This window comes from Nannospalax galili, unplaced genomic scaffold (assembly GCF_000622305.1).
Source record: "Nannospalax galili isolate Female #2095 unplaced genomic scaffold, S.galili_v1.0 scaffold1258, whole genome shotgun sequence".
Lineage (NCBI taxonomy): Eukaryota > Metazoa > Chordata > Mammalia > Rodentia > Spalacidae > Nannospalax > Nannospalax galili.
The window spans coordinates 389,155-402,373 of NW_008341370.1; the positions used below are offsets into that span (position 1 = coordinate 389,155).

A 13,219-nucleotide genomic window follows, 5' to 3' on the forward strand; every position below is an offset into this window, starting at 1 on the left:
TTGAACTCACAGAGATCTGCCTGCCTCTGCCTCCTGAGTACTGGGATTTAAAGGCATGCACCACCACACCTAGCTTATAAATAGATTTTTTAAAGTAAAATTAAAAACTGGGCATGGTGGCACATGCCTTCAATCTCTGCACCAAGAGGCAGAGGTAGGCAGATCAGTGAGTTCAAGGTCAGCCTGGTCTAGCTATCTAGTTCCACTTCAGCTGGGGCTACAGGGACACCTTGTCTGAACTTCTTTTTTTTAATTTTTAAGAAATATTTTATTATTTTTATTTTATGTATATGAGTGTATTGCCTGCATGTAGGTATGTGCACCTGTGTTGTGCAATGCCTGAAGAGGTCAGGAAAGGGCGTTGGCTCCCCCCTGGAAGTGGAGTTACAGACGGTTGTTAGCCATGGGTACTGGGAACCAAACCTAGGTCCTCTGCAAGAGCAGCCAATGTGCTCTTAACCCATCTATTTAGCCCCCCATTTTTTTTTGTAATTTAAAGATTTATTTTTATATTATGAAATTTGCCTGTTTTTACTTTTCTTGTTCTGGGAACCCTACTTCACCTTGCCTGGCTCTAAAGCAGTGTTTCTTGATGTGTTTATTTGGGTTCACTATTCATTTTTTTGGTGGTACTAGGGACTGAACTCAGGGCCTTGCACATGCCAAGCAAGCCCTCTACCATTGAGCTACACCCCCAGTGCATAGTATGCACTTTAATTTTATTGTAGTGTATGTTACACAAAGACAGGGGTCACCTAAGTGTAGGTCAAGTTCTAGGCTTAACGACTAGCTTGTACGGGGCATAGTGGTGCATGCCCTTAATCCCAGCACTCGGGAGGCAGAGGCAGAGGCAGGCGGATCTCTATGAGTTCAAGGCCAGCCTGGTCTACTTAGTGAGTTCCAGGCCAGCTGAGGCTACAGGGAGAGACCCTGTCTCAAAAAGACCAAAAAACAAAAGAAAAAGAACTAGCTTCTGTCTCCCTGTGTTGGGGCGCAGGGGGCATGTCTTCACTGTAAGTCTCTGAGGTTGACTATTGACACATATTTGTATGGGACTGTGATTATGCATGTGTTTTTTGCATGTTTGGAGAACAACGGGATAACAGCCAGTGGATGGCAGCTGACCGGTTCTGCTCTGAGGGGAACACTGAGTCTCCCATCGTCAGGGTGTGGGAGGGCAGACTCAAGATGCTCCCATGGGCTGGGCTTGATCAATCCTCCCTGGGGCTGCCCCCCCACCCCCCAGGATGGCTGGAACATTCTCAACTTCATAATCGTCTTTACCTTGCTCATGGGGTTCTTCATTAAACAGCTTCACATCATTGCAGTCACCTATACTCTCAGGTGAGCTGGGGGCTCTGAAGAAGCGAGGGATATCCGACTGGATCCTGGGAATAAAACGGAAAGTTGTTACCTGATGGGGCTCTGCTCTGCCTCTTTGGGAAGTTGGTGGTGGTGAGCGGGGCAACACAGGAGGAAGGGGTGCGGGAAGGGCCAAGGGATACATACCCCTGAGAGGCTGTGCCATAGGGTGCTTCGGCTGGTACACGTGTGTATGGCGGTGAAGCCCCTGGCCAGGATCATCCGGGTCATCCTGCAGTCGGTACCGGACTTGACCAATGTTGTGGCCTTCATCCTCTTCTTCATGCTGGTCAGTGTCTCCCTGATCCTGAATGGGGCCTGTAGGTCAGTGGGTAAGGATGGGAGCCTGAGAAACAAGACCTTTTAGTCTAAATCCCTGTGATCCCCAGGCAGCACTGATTTGCATCTATTTGCATGTCCACTTCCATGGCTCCTAGGTGAAGTTAGGGTGGGGCTTTGGTCTCTCTGCCAGGTATTCTCTGTGTTTGGTGTTACTCTGTTTGGTGCATTCGTGCCCAAGCATTTCCAGAACATGGGGGTTGCCCTGTATACCCTCTTCATCTGCATCACCCAGGATGGCTGGCTGGACATCTACAGCGACTTCCAGTGAGTACAGATGGGCTTCATCCTCTTCTGGCCAGGTTGGAACTGGCTCCTATGGGGGGGGAGGTGCACTGGGCACACAGTGAGAATGAGAATGGGGCTCTAGGGAAGGGGATGAGGCTGGCCTCATAGGAAGTGGGGTGCCCAACAAAATCATGGGGGCGGGACCTGTGGGTTTGTGCCCCTAGAAACTCCACACATTCACAGGGCCATCTGACTCTGTTCATAGAGACTTCTGCTATGCTGAATAGCTGAGAGGTTTGGCAGTCTGTGGTTGTGCCTGAGGGCAGCCTCCAGCCTGCATTAGAGCCCAGGAAGCTGCCTGGACTCCTGGGAGGTCTGGGTCTCATTCTACTCATGCCCAGCCTCACTCCCCAAGATAGTTTTTTTGTGTTCTATTCTTTACTTCTTTTCCATTGTCTGAGCCCAGTTCCATCCCATCCACTCCCCTTTGTGAAAGTCAAATAAGCAAAACAGTCACAATCCACTGGGACTTGAGTAGTGGACAGCCTGGCACACACCTGTAACCCCAGCATTCAGGAGACAGAAGCAGGAGGCTCAGGAGTCCAAGGCTAGCCTAGTCTGTAATTAAGATCCTATTTCAAAAAGGCAAAACAAAAGGGGAGGGTGCCTAAGGCTGTAGCTTAGTAGGTAGCATGTTTGCTTAGCACACAGGAATCCCTGAGCTCAATTCCCAGCACTACATAAATCAAGATTGGCATACATGTACACTACATAGTTTGAGGCTAGCCTTAGCTAACTTGTCTAAAAAAAAAAAAAAAAAAAGTCCAGATAGTTAAAATCACTGAATACACAGTGAAGTTGCTCTGGGCTTTTGAATCTTCTCCCTGACTTGACTGGCTGTTTCATTGCTGACCTCAAACTGGAAGTGATCATCCTGCCTCCATCTCCCATGTGCTGAGATTACAAATGTGGGTCACCACAACTGGCTATTTATTTTATGTTTATTTATTACCTTGTGGTGCTAGGCCTTATGTGTGCTAGGCAAACACTCTACCATTGAGCCACATCTCCTACCTCTGGCTTTTAAAAGTTTGATTGTTTGGTTTTGTTTTGTTCTGTTTTGTTTTGAGAGAAGATCTCACTATGTAGCCTAGATTGACCTAGAACTTGCTATATAACTTTAGCTAGCCTCAAACTCACAGAAGTCCACCTGGAATTAAAGGCATATGCCACCACATCCAGATTTTTTTTTTGTACCCAGGCTAACCTTGAATTCCCTATGTAGCCAAGGATGACCTTGAACTCCTGATCCTCCTGACTTTACTTTCCAAGTGCTAAGATTACAGGCATGTACCACCATTCCCAGTTTACACAGTGCTGGGGACCAAATCCAGGGCTTTATGCATGCATGCTAAGCAAGCACTATACCAACTGAGTTTTGTTTTGTTTCATTATTTCTTTTTTAAAAATATTTTATTTTTATTATTATTTTTATTTTATGTGTATGAGTGTATTGCCTGCATGTATGTGAGTGCACCTGTGTCGGGCAATGCCGCAGAGATCAGAAGAGGGCTTCGGATTCCCCTGGAACTGGAGTTAAGGATGGTTCGTAGCCACCATGTGAGTGCCGGGAATTGAACCTGAGTCCTCTGCAAAAGCGGTCAGTGTTGTCTCTCTAGCCCCGCCCTTTTTTTTTTTGAGACAGTGTTTCATTATAGTTCAGGCTAGTTTTGAACTCCTGATGCTCCTGCCTCCACTTCCCCAGTGCCAGGATTTATTGCTTATCTCATGTTCTTTTTCTCATTCCTAAATTAGAGATTCCAGTACAATATTAATTACTCATGCGCTGCTATGAGGATCAGTAGAGGAAATCTATAGGACTTCGCTATATACAGCTGGGCACAGAGTATATATGAAAGTATAGATATGATAATACTGGTGTACAGTCTCCCTGTAAGGCTAACTTGGGAGTTGGCCCTCTGTCTGGGAGCGCAGCAGGTCTCAATAAAGAGCAGTTGTTGCGACCACCAGGAGTGGGAAATGTAATTTCCTTGTTTTAAAGATGAGGAAACTAAGGCTCAGAAGGCCAGGGAGGTGACAGGGCCCTTGACTGCCATCTCCAGGACGGAGGACAGGGAGTACGCAATGGAGATCGGGGGTGCCATCTACTTTGCCATCTTCATCACCATTGGTGCCTTCATTGGCCTCAACCTGTTTGTTGTTGTTGTGACCACGAATCTGGAAATAATGATGAAGACAGGAGAACAGGGACTACAGCGTCAAATAATTTTTAGTGAGGTGCGTGGGATGGGGAGGGCAGGAAGGAGGAGAGGGAACATGTGAATGAATGAGTTGAGTGCGTGCGTGTGTGTGTGTGTGTGTGTGTGTGTGTGTGTGTGTGTAAACTCAAGTGCCTACAGAAAGCCCAGTCTAAGCCCTGTGGTGCTCACTCATTGAGACTTCTGGGGTGGGGTGTGGATTCCTAGGTATGCTATAATAATTCAGAACTGAGCAAGTAGGGTGGCATTAGGGCATTTAACCAACCAAGTCCTTAATGTCTTCCACAAGATGGGAATGATACTAGGACTCTAATGAGAATCGCAATAGTCATTCAATAAATGTTAGCTATTCGGAAACTGCCCAAGATGGAGAGGGAAGTGGAAGGACTTTGGGAAGGGTTGAAGGCTCACTTCAGGGTAGGCAGGGCTTTAGAACTATGCAGGGCTGAGATTTACTGGTGGGAGATGAGAATTTCCAAAGAGGTGGAGAATGGGCTTGGGCGTTTGAAACTGAGTTGTCACAACATAGTTGGGAAGCTAAGAACGACTGGAACTGCCCAGTGTGATGGCGCACGCCTTTAGTCCCAGCACCGGGGAGGCAGAAGCAGGTGGATCTCTGTGAGTTAGAGGCCAGCCTGGTGTACAGGCCAGCTGGGGTTACAGCAAAATCCTGTTTCAAAAAACCAAAAAAAAAAAAAAAAAAGATTGACTAGAGCTAAGGGTTGGGTGGGTTGGGTTCAGTGTTAAGTGATTGCTTGGTATGCTGGAGGCCCTGAATTCCATCCCTAGCTTGCAAAACAACAATAATAAATAAATGACATATCCTGAGATACCCTCCCTGAAGCCACATGGGTCTAATCTGTCTGTCCCTCTCCATCCGACAGACCCAGACAGGTGGAGAGGAAGAGAACCAGACTGATGATCTGCCTCTGGTTCACTGTACAGTTGCCTGCATGGAGACATCTGGTCTCCTCCAGGAACCGCTGGTGGGGGGCCCACTGTCCAACCTCTCCGAAAAAACCTGTGACAACTTTTGCTTGGTGCTTGTGGCAATACAGGAGAACTTGATGCAGTACAAGGACATCAGAGAGGAGCTCAACACGTAGGGAAGGGTACCAGGGAACCCGGGCTGGGCCTAGCCTGGCACCCTTACCACAGTCTAAGTAACTTACCCATAGTCTCCCAACTTCTCAGTGCAGGAGTTGGAATCTTGACCTCCAGGTTCCTCCCATTTTTCCATGAGGGCTCTGCTAGGCTTGGGCCTTTGTTAAGGATGCTGGGGAAGTGGGGAGGAGAAGGAGGAGGAGAGGGAGGAGGAGGAGGAGGAAGAGGAGGAGGAGGAGGAGGAGGAGGAGGAGGAGGAGGAGGAAGGGTACACATCAGGGAAGAGGTAAAAGCCTGCCTCTACTCCAGGGAACACACTGTCTGTTCCACCCCAGGATCGTGGAGGAGGTGCATTCCATCCGTTACAACCAGGAGCAGGAGGAGGAGATGTTGCACAGGCATACTTCCAAAAGCCTGTGCTACCAGAGCGAATCCTCCATGCGTGAGGTGGCTACCCAGCAAGACTTGATCTCTGCACTAATAAGCAGGGAAAAGGTGTGCCTTCCATTTCCTCCTGAATCCACACATGCCCGGCCCCCAAAGTGCCCAGCCCAGTGCCAGGCTTTTTGCCTTGATTTCTGTCCATTCCAACCCTTGCCTGCTCCCTAAACTCCCACCCACCGCAGTTGTCACCACCCAATCCAAGTTTCAGCTTTTTCTTCTTGGAGAGGACGGGTCTCCTTCCATCACACTCAGTTCTAGGGTTATATATATATATATATATATATATCTGAAACAGGAGCTATATATATTTGTTAGCCACCATATGGGCACTGGGAATTTAACCTGGGACCTCTTCAAGAGCAGAAGTCATTGCTCTTGACCACTGGGACTTCTCAGAAGCTCATATTTATTTTATTTTATTTTATTTTATTATTTTATTTTATTTAAGGATTTTATGTTTTATTTATTTTTATTTTATTTCATTTTTTGATCTTTTTGAGACAGGGTCTCCCTATAGCTCCAGCTTTCCTGGAACTCACTATGTAGACCAGGCTGGCCTTGAACTCAGAAATCTACCTGTCTCTGCATCCTAAGTGCTGGGATTAAAGGCGTGCGCCACCATGCCCAGCTTTTTTATTTTTATTTTATATGTATGTGCACTCATTGTGCAATGCCTGTGGAGATCAGTAGAGGGCATCTGATCGCCCAGAACTGGAGTTATGGATGGTTGTTAGCCACCATGTGGGTGCTAGGATTTGAACCTGGGTCCTCTGCAAGAGCAGTCAGTTCTCTTAACCACTGAACCATCTCTCTGGCAAAGAAGCCCTGGGTCCTCTCTAGGATGCATAAGAGCATCCTCCTGAAAGAGGAACCTCCTGGATTGAAAATGTTGTTTCTTTACTTTGCCTCCCACCTCATGGGACTGGAATGGAATGACCTGGAGTCTTGGGAATGGTGAACTCCTCACTCAGTTCAGAGTGGGTTTAGGCATGCTAGACTTAGACCTATGGAGGACTTCCCTGGAAGGCTTGGCTGGGGTAGCTGTTGAGACCGGAGAAGAAGAGAAAGAGACAGCCTGGCCCATCAAGGTAAGCAGAATGACAAAAAAACCTCTTGGTTTTGCAGGTTTATGATTCTAACACAAACGTGAAAGTTAGCAAACACAAGTCCAGCCACTGAGAAGGCAGATGGGAGCCAACAGGCTTGCATGCACAAAGCCAGCCTCTGCCTTTCCCTGCATCCTTGGCCAGAACCCATCCTCTCCCTTGTACCTGGGCAGAGGCCAGGGGCCGGGATGATGGTGGCACCCACCGTGCTTGTGCCTGTGAGCCCCAGTCCAGAGGAGTCAGGATGAAGAAGGACACTGGAGAAAGGAAGGTCCTGCACCAAGGTTGCGCACAGAAAGGGGTAGCTAGGCTTTGGCCCAAAGATGGAGATCCCTAATCTCCTTCTCTAGCCCAGAGCCGGATGAGTCCTGAGTGGGCCCAAGCACTGAGAATACAAAAGCCAGACCAGCGAGGCTGGCAACACACGTGTGTACTGAAAATAAAGGTTTGTGTTGGAATTGGTGTGTTTGACTGGTGGTTCTCAACCCCTTGGGGACACTTAACTCTGATCTGATAGGGAAGATACATCTTGCCCCTTAAAAACCAGTTTATGTGGAGCATGGTGGCCCATCTTTGTAATCAATCTTAGCAATTGGGAAGTGAAGGCAGGAGGATCAGATATTCGAGGTCATTCTCAGCTAAGTAGCTAGTCCAAGGCTAACCTGATCTATGTAAGACCCTGTCTCAAAACAGCAACAACAACAAAGCTATTCATGCAAACGTAGTAACCCAAACCTATAATTCCCAGCACCTGAGAGGCTGAGGCAAAAGGAGAGTTGGAGGCTAGCCTGGGCTACATAATGACACTCTGTCAGGGGTGGGGCCAGGATAGGGAAAAGGCATGTTTGTTCTATGAAAGAGACTTCCCTTAAGGGCTTCCAACCTGTCAACGCAAAAGCAAAACTCTCACCTCAAAAGGGATAAGAGTTTATTCTGGAGCCAAATATGAGTGACCATAGCCCAGGAACACAGATTCAGGTTACCCCGAATTCCATGTTCCAGTGTGGTAACAGTTGCCTTACATTTTTATAGTAACAGAACAAAGAAATGTCATAAATCAAGACACTTCTCAAATACACTGGCGGATACATTCCGTAGGCGGGTCGCAGCAAAGCAAGGGGTGTTTTACTATAGGTCTCAGATGCTATCTGATGACATTCTTAACCTTTTGATTGGTGAGACCAGGCAGTCTGCTAGGATAATATATTCTAAAAGGTTTTTTATCTGTTAGTCACAGGATGTTAGATCAGAAACAGAGGTGGGTAAGGACTGGCTGTTTAGGGGGCTAAAGATGGCCTGAGATAAACGGTAATCAGACTCTGAATCTGCAACCTTCCAAATTCTCCACAGTCTCTGGAGTGATAATCAGTTGGTCAGCCTTGCAGGAAGTTCAGTCCAAGGTGCAGTTCTTTTTGGAAACTTTTCTTTCACAAACCCAATGAAGAAAGAAAAGCCATTTCCCTGAACATTTCTGACTTAATGGTAGAGGTATGATCCCTGTCCTTAGAATCCCAAATTGGGGAGGGGAACCTGAGTCTCATAGTTGGGAGCCCCCATCTAATGAAGGAGGCCCTGTCCTCCCCCTGCTTAAAGGTAATGACTAACTAGTCTTTACTCTGGGGAACCTGATCTGATAGGGTCATCACTCACCAAGCTGTGAATGTACAAGCAGCTCTATCCTTGAACAGAGAGTGGTTAAAGTGTGGGTCCAACAGGCCTCCTCGAAGAGAGCAGCACTGAGGCTTTAGGATTTCATGTGTCAGGTGAAATCTGGTGGGAAGTTTAGGGCCTGTGAAGCCTGTCTGGTACCTTCACAAAAAGGCCCTGGAAAGACTCAGTAGGTGGATGATCTAGACAACAGTCTGAGGAAGCTGGGTCAGTCTGGTCAGGCTAAAGATCTGGTTTCTCAAATGTCAACTCTTTTTTTTTTTTTAGAACATTATTTTATATATATATTTATTTAAATATTTTATTATTTTAATTTTTATGTGTTTGAGTGTATTGCCTGCATGTATGTGAGTATACCCGGTCGTGCAATGCTGCAGAGGTCAGAAGAGGGCTTCAGATTCGGACGGTTCATAGCCGCCATGTCGGTGCTGGGAATTGAACCCGGGTCCTCTGCAAGAGCAGTCAATGCTCTTAACTGCTGAGCCATCTCTCCAGCCCCAAACGTCAACTCTTACCCAGAAGGTGGGAGACCAATGGGATCAGCCATATCCCTGAGACTCAGGTGCCCTGGTGTGAGTGGTGGGGAAGGCTGGATGGCCCAGAGTTCCACCCTGCTGTTCAGCAAAGGCTAACAATAAGGGGCCTTGGGAATATTAACCAGTTAGAACGGTGGTTTGACCCAGCTGCCTCCTTCCTCCCTTCTCTGATAAGGGCCAACCACCAATCTGATGCCTCATAGTTTGAGAAAGGAGTGCAGCCCTGGGTTCTGAGCTCCTGGTTTAGAACAGGGAAAATTACAGGCTGGAAACTGTGTTATCACCTCCCCAGGTCCTTGACTTTAGCAAAAGACAGGAGCCTCCTTGATAAAGAGGGATGCACTAATAAGTATGAGGGTGGTGGTCACTGTTATAGCAGGTTCCAGTCATGGAGGTCCTACCTATACCAAACACTGTGTGCAGACTTCCCTTGCCTTACCTTAGGCAATCTCAGGATCGCAATGAAGTTGGTACGATTAGCAATTAAGAGTGATGCTTTGTAGTATAGAAAACAGGCTCAGAGTCGTGTGTTGACATCCATGTCCCCCAGTTACACTGTAGGGATTGGATTTTGCCCAGGTCTGATACCAGACCCTAAGCCACACTCTGTTGCTGAGAGCAGGGAATTAATTTCAACATCACAAAGATGTGAATTCTCAGAAAATCTGTAATCGCATCCTATTTCTAATCAAAATAAGCTCTTTCTTTTCTTTCTTCTTCTTTTTTTTTTTTTTTTTTTTTTTTTTTTTTTTTTTTTTTCTTGTTTTTTTTTGAGACCTGTAGCCCCAGCTGGCCTGGAACTCACTGTGTAGACCAGGCTGGCTTTGAACTCACAGAGCTCCGTCTGCCTCTGCCTATGGAGTGCTAGGATTAAAGGCCCAGCTAGGGTAAGCTGTTTCTAAAAAGTGTAAGAAGGGAATGGAAGGAAGCCAGTTGTGGTGGCACACACCTGTAATCCTAGCACTTGGGAAGTGGAGGCAGGAGGATTAGGAGTTCAAAGTCAACCTCGGCTTCTTGAAATTGTCTCTAAGAATACAAATGGTAAAAAATAATATAAAAGAAAAAAAGGGCAACGATATCCAAGATAATTTTGTGAGGGGCAAAACTAGGAATACAGGTGGGGGGGGATGCACCCTACCAAATGCTGATGCTGTAAAGTGACAGGTAAAATGGTACTGGTGTAGTGACACAGAACTAAGCCAATGGAACCAAAGTCAGCATGGAGCTCAGTGTGGCTATAGAAAGACAAGTGACATGACAAACCAGTGGAGGAAAAAACAGATTTCTGCACGGGGGTGGGGTGGGGGTGCAGAGCAACTGGCCAACCACTTAGGAAAAGAAAAAAGTCAAGTCAGGTGTGGTGGAATCCCAGCACTGGGGAAGCAGAGGATCAGGATTTCAAGGTCAGCTCATCTCAAAAAGTCAAAAGAAAAAAGAAAAGCATAAAGTCAGAGCCAACAAAAATATCTCTCCTTGTAAATAAAAACTTGAAATCCCTATAGCAATATAGCTCTGTCAACCTGGACTTTTGTACTCAACAGATTCAGAGATTCACTGCAGTTTAGAGGGCTCCTCCAAAGCCGAGTCTAACTCCCTCATTATGCTAAGTGGGACATGGAGACCAGAGGGAGGGGTGGCCTTCCTCAAGGTCATACAAGAAGTCAGTAATAGAACAGGACTCCAGCCCAGGCCTCTCTACTCTCTGTAAGCATATCTACAGGCCTATTGTGACCCCTTAGCTCTGCACAGGGAGGAAGCTCATAGGCAGGTGCAAACGGGAGGGGATGAGGCCAAGGATCAGGGCCTCTTCAGATCTAGGTGATGGGAGGGAAGAACACATCACCTGGGCTAGGTCATCTGCAGTCTTATGAATCAACCCTCTGATAATTGCTAGCATGTCGTGGCAGGGCATCAAGTGATGGTCCTGTTTCTGCCCATTGCCCAGGGGAGAGAGGAAGATTTCCTAGGGATCCAGTTATATTGATATGGACCTTTCCCTCAAGGGAGAGTAGCTAACTCAGCCATGCAAATGAAGCAATGCTTTTGTAAGACAATGCAGGGTAGTTGGGAAGACAGACTCTGAGGTCTGATATATTTGCTTTCAAATGCAGCATCACCATGTCCTAGTTGTGTGGCCTTGAACAAATATCTTTACCTGTGAGAGCCTCAGTTTCATCATCTGATAAGCAAAAATTATAGTCCTTATTTCAGGTTAGAGAGCACACAATATATCAATAATCAAATCAAAAATATATCAATAATTATACATTGGATACATGGGTAGAAGTCGTGGAAGTCAGAAGACAAACCTCAGGACTTGAGTCTCTCCTTCCACTGTGGGATACTGGGACTGAACTCCTGCTGCCTATTTTGTGTGTCAAGAACCTTCTGCTGAGCCATATCTCCAGCTGTTGGGGAAAGAGGAATTTACTGCTTGTCTGAATTTACTGCTTGAATTTACTTGTGTGAATTTACTGCTTGTAACCAATTAACTCAACTGGAGACACAGGCATCTGGAGATAGGGGCAAGTGCTGCAGCCCCCGGAGCCTGACCTGTCTGATCTGTGTCGTGTCACGTAGGCATGTCTGCTTACACAAGATAACAAGGAAGGGTCGCGCCAGGCACATACCACCCATCCCTCCCCGATTGAGACACCTGAAGGGAGTTGTAACATTTTTCTTGTTTTGAAGTTATTGGTTTGTGAAATGCTTGCTTTGAAACTATTGGTTGTATAAGCATGGGCTTTTGTGTAACGGTTGTGGGAGCCTATATAATCTTTACCTGAAATTGCCTCAGGGTCGATCGCTCTAACCAGACCTGCGTGTCTTGGAAGGACGGTTGGCCCCAGCTAACTGGTTTAAAAAAACTCTGCTTGATTTTTGCATCTCCATACTTGTGCATTTGTTCTCCTGAAGAGACCCACCGAGTCACGGACCCTAACATTTTAGGGGCTCATCCGGGATTCGGGGGGGGGCTTCTGGGAGAACAAAGGACGAACAGAGGCAGAGTTTCTTTTCTCCGGACAGGGCAGTGTAATTCGAGGGTTGCCCCCTCGTGTCTGTAAAATCCAGAATAAAGAGAGAGTCGCCATCTCATGTCTGGTCTCGGGTTAGTAATCCCGAGTGAGGAAGTCTGGGTTCGAGTCCCGGCACCTAGGTGAAAGTCCAGGTAACCAACCCTGGCCCTAGGGTCCGAGTGTCTCGGCCCTAGGAAGGAAGCCTGCCATCAAATCTGGCGCCTGAGGAGGAAAAAGTCAAGCTGCTCACTCTGGGCAGTCCGAGTGGACGCCATTTGGGAGAATCACAAGAAGCCTCAGGGATCCTGAAAGTGAGAGTGGTGAGTGCAGTGCTTGATGGTTGTGCTAATTGTCACATTCGGTCCGCACGAATGTGATTCAATGTGGTGCACGTGCTTGATGGTTGTGCTAATTGTCTTACTGGGGGGGGGTCTGGTTTTGTATTTTTCTCTACGCTCCCTATTTTAAACCTTCCCTTCCTCCTTTTCTTTCCTTTTATTCTCAGTCTAAGTCTTCGCGTGGGACCGTTAAAGGATGTAAGCCAAAGGCTCTTAGCCCTCTTGGCGGACCCCGACTTCCCGCACGGGTGGAGACAAGACCCCTTATCTGTATCTCCCTCTCCTCTCCATCCCTCTCTCCAGCCACTGAGAAAGCCCCACGGGCACGGGTCGAGCAAATAAGAGCCATTAGGGCGCTCGCCGCTGAAAGACTCCCGTGAGAGGATGAGGGTGTCCCAGGCGTGAATCCCAGATAAATTCACGTCCCCCGCAGAAGAAAAACTGAGCAACGATAGGTACTTGTTCATGAGCACATTCACAAGTCACAATTGTTTGGAGTGGCATCTTCATCTCTTTCTCTTTCTCTCTCTCTCTCTCTCTCTCTCTCTCTCTCTCTCTCTCTCTCTCTCTCTCTCTCTCTCTCTCTCTCTCTCTCTCTCTCTCTCTCTCTCTCTCTCTCTCTCTCTCTCTCTCTCTCTCTCTCTCTCTCTCTCTCTCTCTCTCTCTCTCTCTCTCTCTCTCTCTCTCTCTCTCTCTCTCTCTCTCTCTCTCTCTCTCTCTCTCTCTCTCTCTCTCTCTCTCTCTCTCTCTCTCTCTCTCTCTCTCTCTCTCTCTCTCTCTCTCTCTCTCTCTCTCTCT

General features: G+C 47.2%; 1 protein-coding gene across 3 annotated transcripts in view; it reads left to right on the forward strand.

The window, feature by feature from the left end:
• Nucleotides 1-6,935, forward strand: part of Catsper4 (cation channel sperm associated 4) — a 14,201-nt gene extending 7,266 nt beyond the window's left edge. Inside the window, exons 5-11 of one of the 3 annotated variants that reach the window (XM_008836807.1) lie at nt 1,247-1,344; nt 1,531-1,651; nt 1,835-1,968; nt 4,053-4,227; nt 5,093-5,310; nt 5,648-5,807; nt 6,882-6,935. In XM_008836807.1, coding sequence (XP_008835029.1) covers nt 1,247-1,344; nt 1,531-1,651; nt 1,835-1,968; nt 4,053-4,227; nt 5,093-5,310; nt 5,648-5,807; nt 6,882-6,935 — 960 coding nt within the window. The remainder of the gene's footprint in view (nt 1-1,246; nt 1,345-1,530; nt 1,652-1,834; nt 1,969-4,052; nt 4,228-5,092; nt 5,311-5,647; nt 5,808-6,881) is intronic. The other 2 variants (XM_008836808.1, XM_008836809.1) reach the window with 2 other exon arrangements.
• Nucleotides 6,936-13,219: the final 6,284 nt, after the last annotated feature.